Consider the following 26,169-nt stretch of genomic DNA (forward strand, 5'->3'; position numbering starts at 1 on the left):
TATAGTTTGTTTTTTTGTTTACAAATATATCCAGACAGGTGCAGACATTTCCTGAGATAATAATACAAATACAATAATAATCAAATAACACATTTTTAAAAAAAAGTTTGTTTTATTCCTGCACACAAATCTACATAGATAAATGCCATGGGTCACAGTGACCTGAAACATCTTATTTGTATACATGACCTGTTCTTAAAAAAAAAAAAAAAAACATCTCAAAGGTTCTGTTTTCTGTGTATAAGTTCATAAGTCCCAACTTAGGAAAAGTCATCAAATATTATGCAGAAAAGGAAAATACAAACAGCATTTAAGCTAATTCGAAACTAGAGTTGGTTAATAGGAGGGTTAATTATCCTACAAGCATATTCTGGCCTCCATTCACATCAATGATTCAGAGCTCACGGCTTCCTTTAGCACTAACAGCAAACATGACAAAATGATGGAATGTATGATATGTTATGACGTAGTTTGTTTGAATGATCACATTCCATACAGAAATGTTAACAGCAGTTTGAATTACAGTATGAATACTTTACTAATGTGCTACCAAGCACTGGTGCCCACAGCCACACAAATTCCGGCTTCATAAGTCTGGACTCACATATAATCTTGTGCGATCAGTTGAGGCGAAACAGACATTTTAAGCTTACAGGATTGTACCGTTTAGTGGTAGTAATGAGCAAACAAAGCAGATAAATTTGGTTGAAGCCTTCAAGAAGAGCAAAAATCTATCTTCTAATGATCCAAAATGTCAGAGGGGAAAAAAAAAAAAAAAAAAATCAGTAAAAGCACCGAACCGTCTGTTAAGTGCCAAAAATACATTGGCAGCATTGAATGTTAGTACAGTTATCTGAATTCTGCTGCTCTTCCAGGACTGAGCACGGTAAGTGCACATTTACACAAGTTTCATTTGTATCTTAATTTTATCACTGTCTTATATTAAAATGAATAATACATTTCCTAATCATTAACACATAATTGCAAAGTTGTGTTATTAATATTATTAATATTATTATTATTATTATTGATGTTTTACTTTTTCAATTGCCTGTTTTGACACAACATGCAAAATAAATGTTTAAACGCCATGCTAAGGGGGGGTGTAAGGATTACATTAGCTGTAGTGATTGTGAGAGTAATGATTCGAAATGGAACCAGTATAACAGATTTGTTCGCTAGTTTTTCCCCTAGTTTAAGTCTGTATTTCAAATAGATTTATTTGTACCTTTAATTGTTGTCGAGGACTATTTGGCTGTCACTGTAGTTGCTGTTCTGTCTCAATTGCAGTGCGCAGTGTTTATTAATTTTTTAGAAAGGGAAACTGATGCAATTTGATTGCCGTTTTCTAATGTGACGGTGTAGGTACTGTGAAACTCAGGAAAGAACAAAAATACAGCACTCTGATAGGCTGAAACACTTACAGCATGTTGATGCAGAGTCGTTATCGGCATGAGAAGGCATGTTGACGTGGTTCAGTTTTGCGTACCATGTGAAACATTTCAGGGGGCACGCCTGTTACCAAGTATCTTGGTATCCTTAAGTCTAGTTATACATTGGTGATTTTACATCACATACATCATTAACACACGACCGTAAGAAAAAAACTGTTCAATTAGGCACCCAACTAGTTGACAAATGTCCGGCAAATTACGTAAATTTGTCTGTCTAGCTGGATTGTGCATCCATAAATCATGTGTGACAATTTCACCTGGAGTAACAGTAGGTTCTCAAAACAACTTTTAATGGTAGGCCAATGTACTATATCTGGATATTTTTCATTTTCTAGCATACCCAGTAAGGTAAATCTGCTTACCCTCCTGGTAAAATATTTCTATGGTTAACATTCCTGATTTTAGGAATAAAAATACCAATGAGACCCTCATTTCGGGACATTTTATCAACCAGAACATCACAAATATCAAAAAGCCAAGAATTATTAGTCACCATTTTAAAACTTGCTCAGCGCTCCAGTGTAGCAGAGCGTTAAGTCATTTAAATTCAGCTCAGTGTGCTTTCTGAGAGTTCTCCCTCTGAACTGGTCAGTTACTTAATGCGCCCATTATTACCCCAGGGCTGACCCAATGCAATATTAGTGCCACTGCAAGCAGCAGCTAGCAGGTTTCAAGGAGGGCTTTGTATCCATACTACAGCTAAAACTACCACTATAGAATGGAAACAAACAAAACTGTCAACAAGCACAAGTTAAACTATAGAAGACAGCAAACTTAAGCATACAAGTGTAAAATTACCTGTGACAGTGGGGGACTGATTAACTACAGATTGCTGTTTTTGAACAGTGTACAGCTGACACTCATTAAAAGGACATACAGTTTATGTAAATAATAATAGTAATAATAATAATAATAATAATAATAATAATAATAATAATAATATTATTATTAATAGTGGTGGTGGAGATATTCATCACACTTTACATATTTACATGTAACAAATGATATATAGTAATGCTAGAAGAAAATTCTTTGATAAATGTTTGACTAAAAGCTGTTCTCAATGTATTAAATAAGCTCACAGGGTTTGGTGTGATCTCCACCCACAAATGATAAAGTTATTATTATTTGTTTATTTTGCAGACACCTTTATCCAAGGCAACTTAAAGACTAGGGTGTGTGAACTATGCATCAGCTGTAGAGTCACTTACAACAACATCTTGCCCAAAAGATGGAGCACAAGGAAGTTGTAACTTGCTCAAGGTCACACAGTGAGTGAGCCAGGAATTGAACTGGGGACCTCCTGGTTACAAGCCCTTTTCTTTAACCACTAGACCACACAGCCTACTAAAGTGTGATAATCACTCAATAGTCCCATTGAAAAGAATGAGTGAGTGCTTGTTATTACACATACAGGTACAGTATGCTGCCATATCTACTTTTACCTGCTGATATAACTCATCCTGTAGTCTCCCGACTCTCTGGGCAAACTTTCTGTTCATCCAATTTCAATTCCACTTCAATTAAAATAAAAACCTATTGTCATAATAAGGAAGAAGTGGGTACAGTATGTTCAGTACCTAGTAGGCTACATTACCTAGTTACAAAGCTCTAAGCAGTTTGTGCACAGGTGTTTATAAAGAATACTGTGCATTTTTACTCTACCAGTCTTCCACATCACCACCGTTTTATTTCTGGTTTCTATTAAGTTTTCACAGCTCCGTGTCCCTGTGACATCACAATACTGATCTTGCACTCACACAAATTACTCTGCTCTAATTTGTGAATGCCAACACGACTATAGGTCCTTATTGAAACATTTTATTAAATAATAATAATTTGATACGTTTTGTAATTCCTTGTGTCACGATATATATATAGATATATATAGTCTGATTTTATAACCGGTTTTGCTCTCCTGAGGGTGTTAAAGTGCGCGATTCAATAAAATGATTTTCAATACAAAAAAGCAAGGTACCTACGTAATGTTTATTGCACTAGCTGTAACAAAACACAGACGTGGGTTTTTTTGTGTCCAGTTTGACACTAAGCAAATCTTCCGCCGCAAAATGTAGTTTGGTCACTGTGATATTTACTGATCTGTACACATCTAAATTATACAGACACACGTCGTTTTGCTAAGCAAGTCATTACGACCCTATTTTGTCACACGCACGCAGACGCACTCACTCACTCACTCACTCACTCACTCACACACACAAAAGCGCAATATAATATAGGTATTATGCTAGTTATAAACACTATTTTCTGTGTCTGAAGTGACATGCATGTTTTTCATTTTTTACCAGTTGGCAATCTGTTACGTTATTTATTCCATCGTGGCACCGGCTGCAGCAGTATCAGTATCAAAAAGTTAAACCAATATAATAAGTTTAAGTTTACACATACAAAAGATAACTTAATTACCGAGATCTGGAAATCATTTGACAAGGGCGTTTTCATACCTGTACACTGCTATCGGGGCTTGTTTGCTTACCTAATGCTGTAGTAATTCATGATTATAGGCGTTGCTATGGATCCCTCAGCTGCTGGCCTCCCTGTGTCTGACACACCAGTTTAAACTAAAGGAAATGGACTCTGCAAGCCCTAGCAACCGCACAGGCGAGTAAAGCGCCTCAGCATTGGCGGGAGCTTGTCGTCGCGTGGTTATGATTGGATATGGCTTTCTCATGGCTTCGTTTAGTGGGAGGTCCTCGGATCACGTTTGCGCTACAGACAAAGTGCTTTTGCATTTAAACGATACTGTCTGCACTGATTGAGTAACCGGTTAGTTTACATTCCCTAAAAGTAGTTTTCACGTGCAGTATGAATATATACTGAGTCATGAATGATGAGATTATTCTGAAATCGTACACCTTCACAGCGCCGTGCAAATCTGGAGAATTACTGAACAGCCAACGTTCATATTTGCAACCAATCACAGAGAATTGTGGGAGGGTTTATCCACTGACTGTTGCTAAAACGAACTGGCGGCTATCCGCGTTTGAATCATCACTTTCGCTGCCTGAAGAGGTTAGACCACTGTAACCTAATAAGGACGGGTCATACAGGTACTTGGATTGTGTTGGAATTATTCCCTTCATCCATGGTATTTGTATATCTGCGTGCAAACGACTTCGTGTGTAGGACATGATAGGAAATCAACGCTGTCATGTCACATCACCACCGTGACATGTTTACAACGCAGTGCACTGAAGTTTGTCGCGGTTTCAAAACTTTCTGCATCAAAATAGCCACCACAACAATAGGAGGGTCTGAAAAAATATGACAAAAGTATTTGGAAACATATTTCTATTGAAATAAGAATATATTCACTTTTAGTTCACCACAGGTACCCTGTAAGAAACGTGAATAGTGAATAATACAAAATCATTTATGAACTATTTCTACATTTGTGGAATTCATGTTGTAAAAATAGTTTAAAATTTTCAGGACATTTTTTATGTCTGTAAGTATACATTTTAAGTGTGTTTTTGAGCAATAATGAAATACAATAGTTCCAGGTCTCCGGTTGCCCATTTAATTTTAAAAAATATATATTTACATTGATAGTTGAGTGCTGTATGATGCAAATGGTTTAAAACAATTACAAAAAATAATCATGTCCTCGTTTAATTTGACCATTCTTTAAAATAAATATTTAAATAAACTGCCTTAGAGGTAGGATAAATCTATTTTTAATTTGGTGACCACTTATTTTTTTATTTATGTGTTAAATGTATTATAAAGAAGTATATTTTATCCTGCAAAGTTTAAGAAAAAAATAGACAAAGACTAATGTTATCTGTTGTTATAGCTATGTAAGGTATTTTATAAGTATTTTAATTTATGACAGCTATTAGTTTAATAGAAGAAAAACAACATGTTAATAAAAACATGTTTTTCCTTCAGAAAGAGACAAATGTCAGGGCTTGAATTCCTGGAGGACGGGGTGGGGTCGATACCTTTAAGCTTCTTCAAATAGTTTTATTTCCAAATTTCCTTTTTAACATGTTTTAAGCCACAGGTATCACTTAAAACATAAATTAACCTGTTAAAAACGTGCTCATTGTATGACATTTCCTGTCTTGTCTATACAGCTTTTCAGAACCAATCAATGACAATGAGAAAGCGTCTCCTGACAACCTGAAAACTTCTTTGCGCATTTTACATAGGTGAATGCGTATGCTTATATTAAGGAAGATTAAATAGTATTCCTTTCATAAGTAAATAAGTGACAGCATGTCATTTGATCTAAAAAAGATCTAATCTTTTAAGATTAAAAGATTAATTAATAAAAGATTAATCTTTGTACACCGTCTCAGCCTATACTGTTGACATAAAAAAATAAAAAACTCCAGCCAAGACCAGCAAGGAAATTAGCCTTTGTAAAAGGTGTAGTTAATTTAGATTGTCATAAGATGCTCTGTCATTATCATTGATTGGTACCAAAAAATGGAATAGGCAGGAAATTACATCTTGCAATGAACATGTCTTTAACAGGGTTCTTTCTGTTTTAACTGATGCCCATCAGCTTACAAGCAGCTAAAGGGGAATTGGAAATACATCTATTCAGAGAAACTTATTGCCAAAGTGGATTACTACCATATTTAATAACTACTTCAGAAGGAAATTCCTGTTTCTGCAATCAGGGCAGCTTCTAAACAAAACTCAGAAAAGCGGATTAGTGGGCTTCATTTATTGCGCACAGTGAAAATATATTTAACACATTTCATCACCTTTAATAGTAATAGTTTAATAGTAGAAAGTGGCTGAAAACAATCCTAATATCTATTAATCACGACACACTAATGCAAAAACAAAAACAAATGGAAAATGTAAATGTGTTAAATGATTTGGGCACATTTGAGTGCAATATCAATAGCTTACTGTATAGATACAAACGAGGACAGACAAAGTTATCTTGTGACACCGTCATTTATTTCAAAATACAATCCCAAAATACACACCTCTTCAAGCCTGGAACAGACTGCAAAGGTGCACATTACCAGGGGAGGTAAACCCTCCACCATTTAACGCCTGTTAACAAGCATCAATTAACAAGTGACATCCAACTCATTTAGTACAATACAAGCAACTACAGTTCCCCAAACCAAACACATTCTCCCTTAAAACCCCATCAAAACTATTGGATCTTATATAACATTGACATTTTTTGCCAACTCTTTATAATAATCTGGAGCTAAACAATGATACAATAATTTGAGGGTAATATATGGTAAAAAATTATGTATCGATAGACTGAGAACAAATATTCATGGAACCTACAGAATTACTGTTGGATATTTCACCAAATTGTCTGAAAGCCTCATATGTCACAGCTCCTCCTACAGCAGAGCCTAGTGGGGTTTTTTTTGTTTTGTTTTTTTATAATCCGATGTAAAGATGCTTTGACAAGGGAGTTCAGGAGCTGCTCTTCAGTTTGAATTGCCAGAAGGACATACAGTATGTAATGTAGGCTGAATCAACTAAATTGGATTTATATTAGTAAGTCTCAGCAGAGGGCTGCCAACAAAACTTGTTTCTTAAGTGAAGCTCATTAGATATGGCTTGCTCTTACATCTGTAGATAAAGAGAAGGAGAATTGATACCATTTATTGGACTAACTAAATAATAAATAATCTGTCAGTGCTGCATCGACAGTGTAAGTATTGACAGGAAGTCGAGGTCATGTCATTGTTTGCTCTACTCATAACACGAATAACCGGCTTTATCGAGCAACACAGTCATGTCTGCACGCCATCTGTTATTTAGTATAGTGCAAATACAACTGGTTAAAATTTGCATAATTAATTAAACTCGTTAGAAATACCGACAGCATCGGTATTAGTATCTAATTTGTATCTTTCTTTATTTCTTTCTTTCTTGATGGTATTTTTAGCGGTATCTGTCTTCCGTAGTTCATCCAGTTTAATTAACCGCCTATGAAAACGCACGACCCTGCATCTTAAACCTTGCAGTGTGATTGGTCGCCTCGATGTTCAATGACTGAACTGGGACCCGGCAGTGTGAGCACTCATTGGCTGATGTAGGTCCACGTGACCGGAACGAATAGCCAGCGCCTAAATTCAAATTGCTGTATAAACTGTTTTGGAAATAAGATTCATTATTTTTTAAAATAATCGCGTAGAATTTTGAAAATATTTTAGTTTAAGCGGAGCGATTTGGCTGAATTGGTCAGGTTTGGGTGACTACATCAAAACTTGATTTCAAAACTCAAAAGGGAATTTAATTAATATGAAGGTAAGTTTTGGTTGCAGTGAATTCTGAAACTGTTTTTGCTTTACGAGAATGAAACTGGGCGGAGCAATTAAGGTTCAGACTCCTTTAGCTTTCGTGCCGACATTATATATATATATATATATATATATATATATATATATATATATATATATATATATATACACACACACACACACACACGTACGTACGTACACACACGTAACAGATGCGCGTATGTATATTTGTTCATTTTAAGCAAAAGTGACATTTTAAAACCACACACGTTGTTTACAATATACATATGCGCCGTTGGAAAGAATTTGCACAATAAATGTTATTGTTATTCATGGTACACGTTTAAATAATTCAGATTAGCTCAAAGAGCCAGCTGCCCAACGTTTCGATATGTTGTACATATCTTTCTGAAGGGAGCCTGTGTTTGAATCAAAACATTGGAGGTATTTATAGGTGTCTGACGGCATGACAACTACTTGTTATTGTTTATATTCAAATACATTATTTATTCTTACATGATGTAATAGTGTTTCTCTGTCTCTCTCTCTCTCTCTCTCTCTCTCTCTCTCTATATATGTATATATATATATATATGTATATATATATATAATGCTTCAAACACAGGCTCCCTTCAGAAAGATATGTACAACATATCGAAACGTTGGGCAGCTGGCTCTATAATGCGTTTATTTCTGTGAGTTAGTGTTGCAAACCTAAAAAAAAAATCAGTTATAAACGGTTGTTCTAAAAGTTGTCACGTCACAGGTAAAAGCTGATATTTAAAACATTGATTTTTACAGGTCGTTACATGACGACAAATAAACGTAGAACATATGCTATAGTTTTGCGATTTTGGTAGAAACTTCAGTCATGGGATATATTGCATATTATACTGTGTCATTTTTCTAATTTAACTTTAATGTTTAGTACTCGCTACTAATATATGAATCTACAGTATATAAGTTATAGCCTTGTATATGCTTGTGCACTATGTTCCATAAGTAGTCTACATTGAAAATGTAGTTTCAGAGACGGTCACAAAAACAGCATGCACCTGCTTCTATCTGGCAGCAAGAGTTAATGGCATGCATTTTATTAGCTCTGCTACTGTATGGAGCTCTTTTTCCAATAATGATAACATTTTAAAGGAAACTTCAGTAGAGCAAGGTGGACTTTGCTTCCAATGGAATGATCTCTTAAATGTGTAAACAGTTTGTAAGGTGGGTGATGTGATTTCAAATACTTAAAACCATATATTTCTAGGTTCTGTCTCTAAAATAATGTGCTTTTGCATATTGTATCTTATAGTTGTGTGGTCTTTATAATGTCTTAGCATGTAATTTTGTCACTTGACTTGAAAAAACATTTACCGAGATAAACACAATTGCATACCGCTTGTTATTTTGTGATTGACTGTGAACGTATTTACCTCTCTACATTTTGCCCTATTGCCATATAAAATCTGGACTGACTGCTGCTGCCTTTCCACCCCAGATATTAAGTCTGATTTCTTCAATTTTATTTTAAAATAGAAAAACTGCCCCTGCTCTGTGCTATTCAGTGTGGAGAGTGTCTGACCAGGATGAGAGACAGTCCCAGAAGGCCCTTAATCCTAAAGAGGAGGAAGCTCTCTTTGCCCCAAAAGGAGGACACATCTAGGGATGAACCAGATGGGGCACAGAAGAGAACTAGCAGTTCCAGCGGCCAGAGATTCCCAGATGGGATCCGGATCTTGGACCACCCCTCTATGCCCAACACACAGGTGGTGGTCATCCCCAAAACTGCAAACCTCCAGAGCATCATCGGGGCCCTAACTGCCAAAGGGAAGGAGTGCGGCTCCCAGGGCCCAAACAAGTTCATTCTACTCAGCAGTGGAGGAGGAGCAGGAGACGACCCTGGATCCCCCAGACACGACTGTGCTGTCCAGCCCAAGAGGGAACTGAATTCGACTTCCAGTCACTCTGTTGGAGTGTCTGATCACGTTGAGGCTTCCCAATCAGTGTTAGATGCCTTGCCAGGCGTATTTGTGGAACCCAAACCTCTTCAAGAAATTAAACCTGGTAGGATTTTATTTCATTTTTGCTACATTTACACTGAAAAGGACACCTGCCTGGTATTGGCAATACAAACCAGAATGGCTTTAGTCAAATAGGCATGTCACTGTTTACAGCAGTAGCAGGATATATTTTTCAATAGGCTTAACAGTCTGTATGATAGAGGGATGATATAGTGAGTTCTTGTCTAGGCAATTAAATGTGTACCATACTCAGAATACATCCTTTCTTCTTTACAGCAAATAAGAATCTTGATTGCTCTCCTCTGGATGACAGTCTGACAAATATCCAATGGCTCGGGAGGATGAGTACAGATAGCCTGGGACCTTGCGCGGTTAAGACTGAGGCAGATAAAGAAAACCTGAACATCAACATACAGGCGATCCATGTTAGTACAGTAATAGGCACTGTTGTTTTAGGCATGCATGGGATACAATTTCTCAGTTTTTTAATTTCTTTCTCAAGAATAGGTGTATGTCTTTCAATTCTAATTAAACAGAGTTTTAGATTTGAGCCCCCTGAATGATGCATGATCCACTTTTTTTATTTTTATGTAGAACATTTAAAATCTGCTAAGGATTGAGTAGAGCTTAAAGAAACACATGAGCAGCACTAATGTTTCTTTCCTAACCATCCTAGGGAAATGAAGATGATGCAGGGCCTTCTTCCTCAAAAGACACCCTCTCTGAGAGACCACCCTACTCCTACATGGCTATGATCCAGTTTGCTATTAACAGCAAAAAGACCAAGCGGATGACTCTGAAAGAAATCTACACCTGGATTGAAGACCATTTCCTTTACTTCAGACACATAGCTAAGCCTGGCTGGAAGGTAATTGTGACTTCTATCACTATTGCTAATGTGCAGCCATATTCAGATCTTACAGCATTGGAGGACCACGCAGTGTACAGGCCAGCCTGCAGGTGCAAGGACTCCCCAGCTGACCTAACCCTTACCCCGCCCAGGCAGCACTTGGCCAATTGTGTGCCGCCCCCTGGGAACTCCCGTCCACGGTTGGCAGTGGCATAGCTTGGATTTGAACCGGCAATCTCCAAGCTATAGGGCGCATCCTGCACTCCGGGCAGAGTACCTTACTGGATGTGCCACTCGGGAGCCCCTCAGACCTTAAATCTTGATTGGTTTACAAAACATGTGTGTTACAATGTCCTAGAAACTTTCTCAAACTGCATTTTTTTAACACTTACAGAAACATTACCAACATATTTGCAGCCCAGTTACTTTTTCGAGGTGCAGGTAAAATCCATTTTTTTGGGATCAACATTTTGCATCTCCCAAACTGTGTTTCTAGTGGTGTTCTTATTATACATCATACAAGTAGTGTACTTGCTTAATCGATGATTACAAACTGATTCAAAACAATTTATGATTTCTAAAGCTACCCCGCTTCTTTACCAACCTGACAGAATTCAATCCGCCACAACCTCTCACTTCACGACATGTTTATACGAGAGACCTCTCCGGATGGAAAGATCTCCTATTGGACGATTCATCCCGAAGCTAACCGCTGTTTGACACTGGATCAAGTTTACAAGGTTGGTGTTTGTTATGTTGGGGTTTTGTGGAAAACAAGAAATCAAAGTGGCCAGCCAGGTACACATTTGTTCAGTTTCTACCGGTATGCTGCTCTTTAGGTAAAAGTGTATTTGTGAAGTAAATTTATTCCAGCACCACATGTGTGTTCACTGCCCTAAAATGATTACATATGAAATAATCAAGTTAGTGTCTGGTTACCGAGGATCACCAGTAGTAAACGCAAGCCAAAGGGCAAGTGTAATCATTCTTGATTCTGCTTGATTATGTCATACGTTCAGTGCTTTGAATATTAAAGTTTACAGGTCATTCTGTCTTTGTCTGATAAAAGTACAGATGCTGAAAGCTCAGAGGTGGCTGATTTAGTTCAGGTACAGTTGTTTCCTCGGGTTGAAGGAAGCAGCGCTGCTGCATTAAGGATGTCCTTGTTTGAACTGTACCACAGTACAGTCTCATCGGGGGCAGTAGTGTAACTACGTGGTTATTACGATATTGCACCCAGTCTCGATCATCTGCCCATATTCATATTGGTTTCCACTTTTATTGGCCAACGGCAATAAGCTCAAAGGAAAGAGCATTTGGGGAATGCTGTATGTTTTGTGATGTTCGCATATGTACAAATTTAAGCAAACTGTTAGTTATTTTGTGACACAGTGTTACAAAAATAGTTTTCTATTCAATTCTGTTATTTCTCCACTTCCAGGTGCTTTCCATTTCCTTTGCAGTCCTGTGGCCTTCTGGGAATTGTAGTCCTGCAACCCCTCGCGGACAACAATTTTTCTCCTCCACTTACTCTGCCACTATAATATATTTTTATTATAGGGTTGTCGCTCAATTAAAATTTGATTGGTTTATTTATGGGCATTAGTTGATTAATCGGTTGATTAATCTGTGCACATTTTTAATAAAGGGAATGATCTAAAAAAATAAATAAATCAGTAGAATCTAAAATAAAATAAGCCTAATGGGGATTTGGAATTCAGTCCACAATCACATTTAAAATTTGATAGTTTTAATATTCAATAGTAAAAGTAAGTGATTTTATTCTATATTTTGTTACATTTTCTGTAAGTCGATCTTAGATAAGTGTCTGCTAAATAATTAATAATAATATAGCTAGTGTAATATATACACCCTAGGGCAAGTGACAGCGAAATAACATAATGCAGTTGGTCTGTAGCTGCTTTATTACCACGGAATAGCAACACTAGTAAAACATACTCGAAATAACACAAAGACGGGTACATTCACACTGTTAATAAAATAAGGTAAAAGTTTTACCGATAGCAAGGTGAAACCTGTGGCCAAAACACTGGAGTATACATCGGGCACATCAAACATAATTTAAATGAACCTTTTTAAAAGTTAAACGTGACATCTGATTGATTAAATGGTTGACTTGGCATTCAGTAAAATTAATGAGTTCTGGAATAAAAAATATATCTATATACTCTAATACAAATATTTATGTACTACCTATTGACCTCCCTGTGAAGTTCAAGTGAATCAATCCAAAGTCTAATACTTTCAGGTCACATCATGCACAAGATAAGGGTTTACCACAAAAAAAGTGAAAACAAATGGAACGATATAATTTATTTGCAATGATATTTTTCTCATCATTAAAAAATATTGACCAACTCTGCTATGGGGCTACAAAACGCAAGGTGTTGCTGGCATTAATGGCAAAAACTGCAAGCCTGAACAGCAAATCCAAGCCATGTTGGTGTTTGGTTTTTGTATACTCACATTTTATTTTTCCTTCCCTTCACTTCACCCAGCCAGTGGACCCCCCTGCACAATCTTCATTAATGACCAAGCAGGTCTGCGAACAAGTAAGACTGGTCTCCTCTGTTTTGTTTTCTTACCTTGCAAATCAGTAGAGCAGTACAGGGGAGGAGGTATTTGCACTCATTCTCAGGTTAATGCAGATTTGGAGGGAAATAATGTTATTGCTTTCATGGCAACAACTAAGAAAGGTCAAAGGCCCTAGGAATTGAACCTGCCAATCTAAGTCCCAGGATTTTATATGTAAAGCAAGAATTTATGTTTTGATTTTTTTTTTTTTTTTTGTATAGAATCCTATTGCAGTGATGAGCACAGAGGGAGTGAGGAAAAGGAAGGAAACACAAACCTGTCTAGCACTCATAATTGTTCATGTGTGCAAGTAACAGCAGGGCTTAGTTTCTCATTTGCTAAACCTGTTTTTACTTTAGAAAACAGACTTGGATCTTGCCTGTTTTGAGTTGTTAAATTCTGTTTTGCTTTAAAGCAGTCCACAAATGAGAGCCAGTCAGAATAATTTAGTTTAACATCTCCTGCCCTTTGTGTTGTATATGGCATGTGTTTCCAACAGTAAGAAAGCAGCAGAGATTTATTGGTTCTACAAAGAAAATGTTCAAATGAAATTCTACCTGAGTTCTGATTGTTTGGGCCCTTTTGAATCCTGAAGATTGCAGACAGTACAAGAAGAGCAGGGATAGGGGCTCTGCTAATTGTACCACATTTGGCTTTCAGCTGACTGTGTTTCTGTATCTTCATCTCCTTTAGCATCAGAAGCGTGCTGTACCTGAACTGAAAAAAACTGTGCCTGCAAGTATCTCAGGTAAGTTATGAAAATGACGAGGGTGGAGAATGCTCTTAAAGGCCTTGGAAATTGACCATGCATAAAGAGCAAGGTCAGAAAACGTGCAGCGTTATTATTGGTTTCCAAAACTAAATCAGGCTGTTGAAAAACATGCACTTCAAGTTCGAGAGCTAGGAGTACCAAATTCACTTAAAAGAAACATTACGAATGGGTCTTGACAGCTCTGAAAGCAGACCGATCTTCAGGTATCAATGTTCAGCCACTGGTTGGTCGGATGAAGATACGTCTTCAGAATTGCCTGCCCAAATATTCAATGAAACTTTGCATAATGTAGCTCGTTGTGACTTTTCCACTGAAATGGACACCTGATTTTAACTAGGTTTATACTCTTCTGATTAACTTTCCATGGGCATTAGCAAGATTCTGTGTGCTGTTGGTGTATGTTTTTCATGTCCCTGACACCTGTAATTTGGTGGTCATATATTGGTCAGGTGCTTACATGCATGAATTTAACAATATACAAATTAAAAAAAAAAAAAAACTTGTTAGTATTGAAAAAGGTATTGTTGGTATTTCTGTCTGTTGTCCTTTTTTGGTGCTAAATGTGTGTTTGTCCAATCAGAGAGAAAAATGAAGCCTCTCCTTCCTCGCACAGACTCCTACTTGGTTCCCATTCAGCTGCCTCTTACCACTCCACTCATCCTGCCCTCAGCCACACAGCTCCCAATACTGGCCACTGAGAGGAAATGCACTGCCAGCAATCTGGGTTGGACCAACAAGAGGGTCCGCATCGCTCCCAAGGTAAATATGCCAGGCAGTTCATCCATTGCTTTCAAATGTTACTCACCGTCAGTCTACAGCAAACACACTACAGTACTGTAGCCGTGTTTCTGCAACTAAGCTGTTTCTATATTATTTAACAAAAACAGCTGTGGCCAAAAGTGTTGCATCACCTAGAAAACTATAGGAACATAATTTTATTTCGCACCATGTAATCAAATAAACTACTAAATGATATTGCTAAAGTCTACCGGAAGCCATAATAGTACAGTATTTCATGTTAGATTTTTCGAAATGTCTCATTTTTCGATTTGTCAGGTTTTTTTTGTATTAAGAAAACTGCAAAGCGGTATGCAATTCAATAAGTTAATGTAACATTATTCAGCAGGTTTCATTCGACTTTCTGAAGCATAAGTCTTGATGCAAGGCTTTTGTCCATAGCTGTACGTTACTTTTAAATGTGGGGCCTCTCGCATTGTGGGATTCGTTTGGCCCACTGTATGCCCACCAACGGTGTATCTAGGAATCTTTATATTCTTTTTATTTAATGCCTTGTAGTTCACCACGTGTTTCTTAAATGATGAATACATGTGATTTTATAATTACAAACACTACCTATTTAATGCAATTTTTGTCTTTATAACAAAAATCCATCCTCAGTTGTTCTTATCACGCATCATATCATTACGTTAATCATTACATCTAATTAGTCAATTCTTGTTAATACAAATTTCAAGTGACCAGCAAAAAAATTAATCTTATCAGTTTTTATTGAAGTTACAGTAACACTAAAATCCCATTTCAATTACAGAACAATGAAAAGTATTGTACATTTAAAAGTACTCTGCATTTTACTGAACTGTTAAGGAGTATATATAACCACAAAAGCAAGGTGTCCTCAACATTAGGGTATTGAGAAAATCAAAAACACTGATGACTTGTTCCAGTTTGCTGCTCATAAGCCTGTACTATTGTAGCCCATTTTTTTTTAGAATGCTTGACAAAGTGTTTGTGTGAATGTTGAAATCTAGCAAAATATTTATTTTTCTTGTACAATGGCGCATTATCCACGGCTTGCAACCCCTCAGTTTTTGTCTGCAAAGATAATGTAGATTTTTGTGTGAGCACTATGGCAACTCCTAAATGCATCATAGGATCTGTAGTCCCAAAACAGCACTAAAATCTAGAGAGGTGCTAATGTGGATACAGGTTAATACATTTCCCAATATCCTTTACACTCAGGTGTTCAAACTAGGGTGTTTAGTTGTATTCTCATTTTTCTTCCTAGGAGGGCTCCGAAATAATTTGTACCAACAGGAAATTTGTGGTAAGTGAATTCGTATTATATGAAGTAATTTACGATAAGCGACTGTTAAATTTTGCATTAAATGTGTCAGGCTTATGAGGTTTTATTGTTATTGCACATAAATCCCCATTGGAGAGGGAGCATGTAACCTGTCTTTTCAGTTTTGCTGTGTGAAGGAATATATCCTTTTTTTCCATACAGGTAACAAGTAAAACTGATGATCCACCACAGCTAGAACCTAGGCCTCCAAACCGGGGATCTCCTGCCCTGGAGACCCCTTCTGTCAGGCAGCCCAGGGAGAGGAAGGAGACGAGCAGCTCCAGGAGAAAGCAGTGCCTCGTCCTCCCGTGCACAGAGGAGCCTGTCATTTTCTTCCCAGAGAGCAGCATCTTTGATTCAGGAATGGTTTCTGACCTCTCCACCTTCCAGGACACTAGAGAGCCTGAGCTAGATAGCCCTGGGAAGGGTTTCTCTTTTAAAACTCCCATCAAGGGCAGTCTACCAACCTCCTCCTCAACCCCAAGCAAGCCTGTTCTGGAAGAGCCCTCACTTCTGCCTGCACTACTGCTGCAGGACTTATGGAGAACCACTCCTTTGAAGAAAGGGGGTGCGAACATGCTTGATTTCAGCCCCATCCGCACCCCACGTGGTGTCCCTCTTGCCCCCTTGCGAGAGGACCCGGCCCCTTTTAACTTCAGCAGCACTCCATTCAAGGAGATGCCACTCTTTGATTCTCCACAGGAGCTGCTGAGCAGCCGTTCCTCCACTCTGCTCACTTTGCCCTGCTCAGGCTCTCCTATCTCCATGTCTGACAGGCCCAAGAGATGTTCACGTGAGCTTCAGATTGGGACCCCAGTGGCAAACCACTCTGTGGCTGAGGGTCTGGTCCTAGACACCATGAACGATAGCCTTAGCAAGATCCTGGTGGACATTAGCTTCACCGGCCTGGAGGATGAGGAGCTAGGTATGGACAACATCAGCTGGTCCCAGTTAATCCCAGAACTAAAGTGATTCCCACCCCATGACTTTGGAGACCCCTTCTGTCTTCTTTCCCCACTTCCCCAAAAAGGAAATTACTTTGAAACTAGTATAAGGTAGACTCACTGTGACTTACCTGTGGTATATTGCGTTTTTTTTTAATCTGCTGCTCATTGCAAAAATAGTTCTGTGTTGCATTTTGATGCGCCTTAGTATGGAGTGTGGTGAATATTCTGAAACTGTTCTCTACTGCTCCTGTTCTAGGCACTTTGTAAGATCTATGCAAACCATAATCTTGCACCTAAAAGTACTCATCTCCTCTTATTACTGTTTTATTTTTAACAATTGCACTGCATTTGCAGGAGACCAACTGAAAAGAAGGAAATTTACTGCTGCATTGAAAAAACAAAAACGCCACACAATTCTGCACAAATAATTCGATGCCTTTTCCTGTTTCATAATTTTCTAATGTAAATATCACTTTCTTATTTCTTAATTTGCACATTCTGTATATTTTTATTTCAATACAAATCAAAATAATTTCAAAACAAATAAAATGCTATTCTCTATACTTTTTGTAAGACACTACCATGCTAAGTTTATATAGAATGACCTTTTATATGCCTGGGATGAGATTCTTTCCTCTGTAGAAAGATTGCAGGGCTACCCTTATAATTTATAGCTTAACATTGTTCAGTGCATTTTCTCTGCCATGCACATCCATTCATTATATGGGTCTCAAATTTACAGCAAAAATGGATTTTCATTTTCAAACATGAAATCTGGTTCTACACCAGGTTAAAGAAATTTCTTTGCAAATCATGCTTTTCGGTTTAACACTTCCTGCGTCATTTCACCTTAATTGTCCCCACCCCCTTTCACACCTTTTTCCTGTCCATAACCAATCAACTGCTTTCCCTATTGACTGACATGCTTTCAGCCAGTAACATGCTTTTACCCATAAGACCCTGATGGGGTGAAGTGATCAAGGAAGTAAAGCAGTAACAGACTTTCTAAAAGACAAGGCAAGCAAGCAACTCTTTAACCTAGTGCCGTACCAGATGCCATGTTTCAAAATGATGTTTCTTTCAAACCTGCACGAGACCTATGAACTAAATGGAAGTGCAAAATGGGTAAGATATATGGAATTATTTTGTTAGCTGCAATTACTTTAAGTTGTCGGTGTGCTGTAACCAGACTCAGGTTTCTAAAGTGATTGCTTCTGCTCAACAAGACTGTTGTGTAGGCTTGCTAGTATGCAGAGAATATATTTTTTGCATGTATAGAAGGCTTTGCTGAGAGAAACTGTTCAAGTTGTATCTTTTATTACAAATATACAACCTGAACAGTTTCTCCTAGCAAAGCTATGGACACACACACACAAAAAAAAAATGTGCACAGCAAATGTGTCAGAGCATTGTGAAAACTGGAGGGTATGTGGAGGATGGAGGGTGATATGCAAGGAATTTATGATGGTGATGCACCATTTGACCACTAGATGGCTGTTCAGTTATGTCATCATTTAAGTAGAACTGAAATCCATGAAAAACAGCAATGTGCAAATTATGTGTGGGTGTGTTATATATACTGTATGTATGAGAAAATATAGGTTATACTCTACCATGCATTGAAAAATATTTGGAATGAAAATATGGGTACTGCAAACCATCCTACTTTGGCCCAGTTCTCCAGAATATATGTCAGATTTTTTTTTATTTTAATATATAAATACATTACTTACTGGTTTTTCCCTTGTGCTGTAGATTGTATAAATGCATTTAATATATAATTCCATTTGGTGGCTAGGCCAATCTGAGGTAGTCTCCAAGCAGCCTGAAGAAATGATCTGCCCTAATATTGCTACAGAACATTAACATGAATATACACCACAAGCAGTTTTATTTTAAAACCACGATAGATAGGCAACTCAGGAAAGTAACATTAACTTAAGTTGATTTTTGTCTGTTCTATTGTGCCCCGCAACTGCCTGCTGAGAATTCCAGCAATATGTCTCAAACATTTAGGAACAGCTTAATATGAATAGAACATTGTGCTTTAACATATTTTAAAATATCATGTGAAGAGATTTTGTATAATATGAAATATTATAAAAGGTAAAACTGCCAGTCTTTGCGTGTGCATGTCGTCTGTGTGTGATGAATGCCTACAACCTGTGTGCATTAATTGTTAAAATAATATCTGAAGTTAGAAAGTTTAGAATTGTGCTTAATGAAAACCATTGTCAAAAATCTTCCCGCTGAATGCAAATATTGGTCTTGTTTATTCTACAGTAGCATGTTCAGTATTTTTCATATTTAGCCTATATGTTGTACACCTGTAGTAGTAGTATTATATACACGTTGTAGAATACAATACAGAACAGATTTTTCTTAGTTTAAGAAATCAAATAGAATTGAACACCCCTAGTGTGTTTGTGTGTGATATGGCATTCATAAGTCCAGCAATCAGTTTTGGAAAACAGTTGCAAAATAGTAATTCTCAGCAGATACCTAAAAAAAATAGGGTTAGTTTTCATTAAAGCAGTTCTAAATCTGTAACTTTTAATATGTTTGTTGAGTTACTGGTTGTAAATAATATTGTAAATACATTTCTATGTACTCTAAAGGGGAACTGTATCCAGCAGAAATGGTAGTGAAAATTAAATGCTTGTGCTGCTTTTCTTTTTAATTGCCCTGAGAGTTGCATGTCCCTTTTTGCCAGAAAGGGAAAATAACAGCACAAAACAATGACAGTATTGAGTGTACATAATAACCTTGCCATTGTCCTGTTCGCATTAAACTCACAATACTCACAATGTTTGTCTGGTTTTATCACCAGTGGGAAAACTTTTTACACAGTTCAGCAAAATAAGTGGTACATAAATTGCATCTGTAATAACACTGGATGATGTTTTTAAAAAAAATCTGTAATTTTAAGGTTTTGATCAACTTTTAAAGCATTTGATTTTGCACACTTTCAGGCAATGGATTCACCCTTGGATAACTAAGTTGTAAAATGTAGGTGTCCTTTAACTTGCACTGGTTAATTTGCATACTATTTCACATTGATTTGATCATCCACATTCTTCTGTCCAATTTAGCGTGGCGCATGTGCCAGTACTGTCATGTAATAAATATATTCTAAAAATACTAAATTGTGGAACTGTATTGTCGTGTGTTTCTGTGGTTATTTTACAGTCAGGTGCTGCTTTGAGGGGTCGGTAGCTTCCAATGAAATTTGTATTCCTTTTTAATGTAATTGTAGTTAAGAAAATAGTTTTCACTGTTATGTGTATCCATTGATTTATACAGGTCTCAAATGTGCAGTTTGACAACATGTTTTAGCAAACGTGTTTATTTTAAAACATGGTTAAAGAAATCTGTCTACAAGCCATGCTTTGACTGTCTTGCATTTCCTGGGTAATTTCACCTGAAGGTGATCTTGTCGCCACTCCTTCACTAATCAGCTGCTTCCCTGCCTGACTGACATGCTTTCAGCCACTACCTTGCTTTGACCCAGAAGACACTGCTGGGGTAAAATGACAAAGGAAGTAAAGCTGTAACAGACTTCCTGGAAGGCAAGGCAAGCAAACAGAACTACTTTAACATAGTGTATTGTACTGCACATTCAAGATCTAAGAACTAATTGTAGTGCAAAATTTGTAAGATTTTTATTTTATTTTTTATTTGTATTGTTGTTAGCTACAATTACTTTTGCATAACTGTTTTATGATGTTTACAATCATTCAGTGTGGTTCTGGGTTGTGTTTTTCTATTGAGTCAGTTATCTGTAAATCTTGTCTGTACATCTTTGAACTTGTCTGGAGAATCCTAAGGACTGCAAGCCAACAGCTTTCCTCGTTTCATTCACATCATGTGACATTGTGACCATTCAACTGCCAGCCCCACCTACTCTCTATGGTTACATTCTGTTACCTAGCGCTTGCTGTGCCGGCTGCTCTTTGGCTGCTGTCCTTCTGATGTCACACGCAGCTTCTAGATAAACGCCGGCCATGTTCTTGTATCCCAGAGCTGGCTGCGTTTGCTGCTCCTGGCGCCTTCCTAGAGATTGCTGGACATTGCTGCTCTCTGACGTTACGTTACTACTAGTAACGCCTTCTCCAAACCTTTGGGAAACTTACCAACAACATCACCTCTTTATACTCTAGTTGCATAATTAATGACTTATTCTGTTTGTTTGTATATAATGAAACTCAACATTGTAGAAGCTGACACCCTGGGATCCTTCAAGAAACAGCTGAAAGATTCTAGGAATAATAAGCTACTAACAACCAAGCGAGCAAGAAGGGCCAAATGGCCTTCAATAATAAGGGGGCGGCAGTAGTTTTAGTAATTTGCATTACAATTAGCAGGTCACTCGTGATCTCTGCATCATCTCTGTCTATCACGGCCACAGCCAGCCTCCCGCAGTAACTTCTAAAAGCTGGGCTAGGCTGTGCAGAATCTGTGGGTGGTTGAGTGACGTCATGCAGCAGCCCTCAAAGAACGCGCGTCTTGGCGATTCTGTGCAGAACTATGAAAATCTGTGCTTTAAGAACATGACCTATATATGCAAAGTAGATGGCACTGGCAGAGTTTGCTGTTGCCCATTTTCTGTTTTCAGAACTTCATTTTGACATTGACTCCAGGTCCTACCACATGTTAAAAAAGGCTGTTTTTTCTAATAATACACAGACAACTCTGTGTTGCTTTCAAACACCCAAAAAAGCTCTATAAATGATGGTAAGAACAGAGAGGGTGGAGTGCTTTTTTATTTAAACTTGCTTTCTTGGTAATATAATGTTTGTCTGCTAGATGGAACTGTACCATATCAGTACCAGGGTGCCATGTTTGTTCCAAATCCGTTGGTTTGCCATTATGGGTAATGCTCCGTTCATGTGAACTCTTAATGGTTATTTTAAGATTTCTTCATGGTAATACTGAAGGCTATTATAATGAGATCCCTAGAATATATATTTTTTAAAGATCAGCAAATCTGTTCTACAATTTTAGGACAAGGAAAAGCCCCACCTTCTACAATAGGGAGTTTCTGGACCACATTCCAAAATCCGCAAACGTAGCTACATCACGACATCACGAATCTGATCAGATATGTTGCCTATTTCTCATGTTACTGTCATGTTTTATTTGTCGTTCATCTCTAGATTATTTTGTCATACCTGTCTTTGTGATGAACTTTGCAACTGGAAATTACTGGCTTGGGAACTTGCCTTGTTAAGTAATTTATAAGAGACTTTAATGACAAAATTCAGAGGTTTATTAAAATGTAATTTTTTTGCATTGTGAATAAAATAATGTACAGTATGGAAGTGTAATTTCTCTCCCTCTCTGGAATATGCAGAGCTGGTTTTAGTACATCCTTGCCCTTCAGGGATTGTTGAAACATGCAGTTCCTTTGCTGGTGGTCCTGCACTGATGTTTTTCACCTGATAGCGTATCTACAATCTCTGACACATCATTGGCACAGACACCAACCGTTTTTGCTCTTTGTTCCTCAAAAAGCATAAACACACTTAACAGGTACCCTGCAGGCCCTTCTCTCCAGCACAATCAGACATAATATCTCTTTGTAACATGTGGGTGCATGTCATTCTGGGCTTTCTAAAAGGTGAGAATTCAGTTAATCAGAGGAGCCTGGCAATTGTTTTTGTGCCCATTAGTTTTCTTCCTACAGATTTACCAAATCACAGTCTGTGGGTTGGATAATCTTGATTTAATGTGCCACTAAAGGCAACTGTTTAAACGAAAGCCGGTGTTGAAGGTGCAGAGGTTATATGAAGGTCTATAAAGGGGAAAGTATAGAACTTAAAAGATTTTATCTTTCTTCTTAAATTGCAGCTGAAGTACCCATGTCCAATATTTGTTTCCAAATCCATTTATCAAGTTTTACATTTTCAGAAAGTCTTCTGGATTGACACAATACCTATGCTTATATTAAACAATTGCAAGACATTTTTTAATGTGTGCATTTAAAATTATGTTTAAAATTTGAATGTGTGGCTTGAGGAGCAAATGCTCCAGAGATACACATTCCTTATTGCAGTTCTATAATGAAACTGCAATCGTGTATTTCTCATAACTATAGGAACCAAATTCATACTTAATAGTGTTATTGTGCAGTCTAAATCAGATTACTGGAACGAGGATGGGCCTATTTTGAGGGATGTATGCCTACACAATATAAAGCAAATATGTACTCCGTTCTCTAACTTAGTAAATATATTCAATCATCAGTTCTATTGAAAGAACTGGGAAAACTGTACAGTATGTGTCATTTATATTTATAAATTGACAAGACCAGAGTTAATAAATATAGAATAAATCTTTTGTAAGATTAGCTAAATGTCAGAAAATCTGTACAGTAATTATGCACTCTTTTATTTCCCCAATGTATACTGTGCTTTTACCATGGTTTAACCAGGTTTACCAGTCTCACCATACTTTTCCATCCTTCTTCTCTACTCTAAGCTATGCTTGCCTATGCTTTACCAAGCTATGCTTTGCTATGATTTGCTGTGCTATTGACATTTTTATTGCTGGATATACATGATTTGTGTTTAATATAACGTGTAATGTACCAAATTCCCTTCAGAATGCACAAAACAGAAAACTACACTGAACAAAAATATAAACGCAACATGCAACAATTTCAAAGATTTTACTGAGTTACAGTTCATATAAGGAAATCAGTCCATTGAAATAAATTCATTAGGCCCTAATCTATGAATTTCACATGACTGGGAATACAGATATGCATCTGTTGGTCACAGATAACTTAAAAAAAAAGGTAGGGGCGTGGATCAGAAAACCAGTCAGTATCTGGTGTGACCACCATTTGCCTCATGCAGCATTATAGAATATAAGATTACATTTTATTTATGTCTTGGTTCAGTTTGTGTTTGACTTGAAGTGAACCAAAAAAGACCTCAACTCTTTATCGCACGTCGCAAAGCCCATCTCTACTGGGTGATTATTGACAGGAGTGTGCTTCATTTTTCTTAATGATTGACATGCTTTTGTGCTTGTTTATCCTGTAGAAAGGCCACTTGAGTCTCAATTTCTGAAGTACTAATTTCACAATGCAAATCCACATTGGAATGGATAACACCTGTTTACTCAATTGTTTCAGAAGTACTGCTAATTGTCTTACTGTTTCCTTCTTCATTCATGTATTTAGTAGCCTCTGTAGGCCGTCTGCTGCTGGCTCCGGCAATTCCTCAGTTTCTCTCTCTTGCGATTACGAAGGTTCACTCACTCTCTGGTGATCTTTCCTGGGTTAGGATTAAAGATGACCAGGGTTTTGATCGGAGACAGCAGAGTGCTTTCCTTTGGCACAGGCTTGACGTGAGTATGTCTTTTTTTTGGGGGATAGGTATAATGTAATTATAAGACAGCATGGAAAGCCCCCTGCTGTCCCTGCCTCAATCAGATCTGTCCACTTTCAGAGGGTTCGGGCTGGCTTTCCTACTCCATTAGATACTGGATCACCAACCACAATTCAAATTCTGACTGCACTGACCCCACTAAACAAAGTTTAGTACGTTAACCCATTGATGGGGTATAACCTTGGGGGTGGGGGTGGGGGGGGGGGGGGTAATAACTATTTAGTGATTTGTGCCTCACCAGTCAAAAAAGTCAGGACCACAACTGGTCCAAAGTCTTTCTCTCTCTTCTTTGCTGTTATACTCTAGTATTTTGGGGGAAATTAAAACACAACCGTTGCTACTTCAAGATAGATATGACATAAATAGATATCAATTAATGATAAATATGCAAAACTCAAAAACAAACGATGAAATGACATTGAGAATTAAACTTCATCGTGAAAGGTTGACATATTTTGTCAAATGTGTTAATATTCGCTCTGTCAGATATTGGATGAGTATATATAAAATGAAACACACATGTAGAATCTGACCATTACTGTGAACAAAGGCACTGAGTAAAATGGTCTTGGAAAGAAGCTGGTCCTAATATTTTCAGGCTGTGCCTTGAAAAAGCTACAGTGGTCCTAATAAAGGGCACAAAAAAAATCTATTCTATAACAAGCCGTTCTTTTAAATGGCCTTAAAGATGAAACCGCATGAAGCCTGGGGCTAAAGCATTTCCGTTGCCTGACAGATTCTGACATGTTCCGGATTCACAGAAATGCATACAACTGGATTAAACCATCTCCTTATGAGTTAAATAAAAGGAAGAAAGAACCTGCTGTTCAGAAGGATTGCTACTGTTGCACTCAGTTAACCAGGCAATGCTTCTGTCACGTCACCCAAAGCTACCATTCAAGCACCGTGTCAGGACTGTTTTAAATGGTTCAGTAACAAATAGAACATATATTGGCTGTGTAGAACATTTTATCGGCTGTACCCTATTCACAAAACTTTAAGGAATAATTACATTTGAAAAATGAGAATAGACTCAAAATACCCTCTCTTTAACAGCTCAAAACGGTTTCATGAACTAGAACTTGATTTATTTAATCAAAATTGACTTTAAAAACAATCCTTAACAAAACATGCTTTAAAACAGGGTTGAAAGTTTTGTGAATAGTGGCCCACTGTCCTATACATACTGTACCACACATTTTGTTGTGTCTTTGTTTCTACACCAGCAATTGAACTGAAGTGTCTTCAACATATATGGCAATAAAGTATACATACCAGGCATATCCAGTTCCTTCGAAATGGACTTCCATATACTGTACTATCTTTATTATTGCATTGACCTTTGTCATAAAGTTCTGGGTATTTTTCCAAGTATATTTTTGTCCTCTGTTATTTTGGATACTGCTTCAACCCAGTGGACCACATGCATTGAAGCTGTTCTCTGATTGCTCTCTAGTTAGTTAAAATCTCAAAAATAGATCCAATCCCATTTTTCTTTTCATATTGCTTCAGTGTCGCCCCGTTGCATCACAGGCAGTGTGAATGGTTTGTATCAAAACTACTTGCGTTATTGTTTTTGTCGTGGTGCGGTGTGTCGTGCAACACATTCACTTGCATCACATCGCGTCTGGTGTGTAGTAGCTTTGATATTAAGTCATTCATGTATTACTCTATACCAGCAAATCAAGTGGATTGAGGGATGATGAGAATTCAATTCAACAAGACCCCAAACCCTACATTAGAGCCCAGTAAAAACCCCATCTGAACTTCATTATTTTAAAAAGGAAACATCTTTG

At 37.4% G+C, this 26,169-nt stretch overlaps 2 protein-coding genes across 4 annotated transcripts in view; one reads left to right on the plus strand and one right to left on the minus strand.

The window, feature by feature from the left end:
- LOC121319586 (tubby-related protein 3-like) overlaps positions 1-4,036 on the minus strand; it is an 89,034-nt gene extending 84,998 nt beyond the window's left edge. For both annotated transcript variants that reach the window (XM_041257174.1, XM_041257172.1), the window contains exon 1: positions 3,952-4,036. In XM_041257174.1, coding sequence (XP_041113108.1) covers positions 3,952-3,971 — 20 coding nt within the window. In that variant the 5' untranslated portion in view covers positions 3,972-4,036. The remainder of the gene's footprint in view (positions 1-3,951) is intronic.
- Positions 4,037-7,572: 3,536 nt separating this feature from the next.
- On the plus strand, positions 7,573-20,171 carry LOC121319588 (forkhead box protein M1-like). 2 transcript variants are annotated; one of them, XM_041257176.1, is made up of 10 exons: positions 7,573-7,718; positions 9,245-9,772; positions 10,006-10,154; positions 10,406-10,597; positions 11,191-11,319; positions 13,099-13,152; positions 13,868-13,922; positions 14,560-14,705; positions 15,973-16,011; positions 16,192-20,171. In XM_041257176.1, exons 2-10 carry the CDS (start codon positions 9,295-9,297, stop codon positions 16,999-17,001), a joined length of 2,052 nt encoding a protein of 683 aa, XP_041113110.1. In that variant the 5' UTR covers positions 7,573-7,718; positions 9,245-9,294; the 3' UTR covers positions 17,002-20,171. The 2 variants fall into 2 exon arrangements, with proteins under 2 accessions (XP_041113110.1, XP_041113109.1); XM_041257175.1 differs by having other exon boundaries at positions 14,527-14,705; positions 16,192-20,170.
- Positions 20,172-26,169: the final 5,998 nt, after the last annotated feature.

The sequence above is a fragment of the Polyodon spathula genome, chromosome 8 (assembly GCF_017654505.1).
Source record: "Polyodon spathula isolate WHYD16114869_AA chromosome 8, ASM1765450v1, whole genome shotgun sequence".
In the NCBI taxonomy this organism is placed as follows: domain Eukaryota; kingdom Metazoa; phylum Chordata; class Actinopteri; order Acipenseriformes; family Polyodontidae; genus Polyodon; species Polyodon spathula.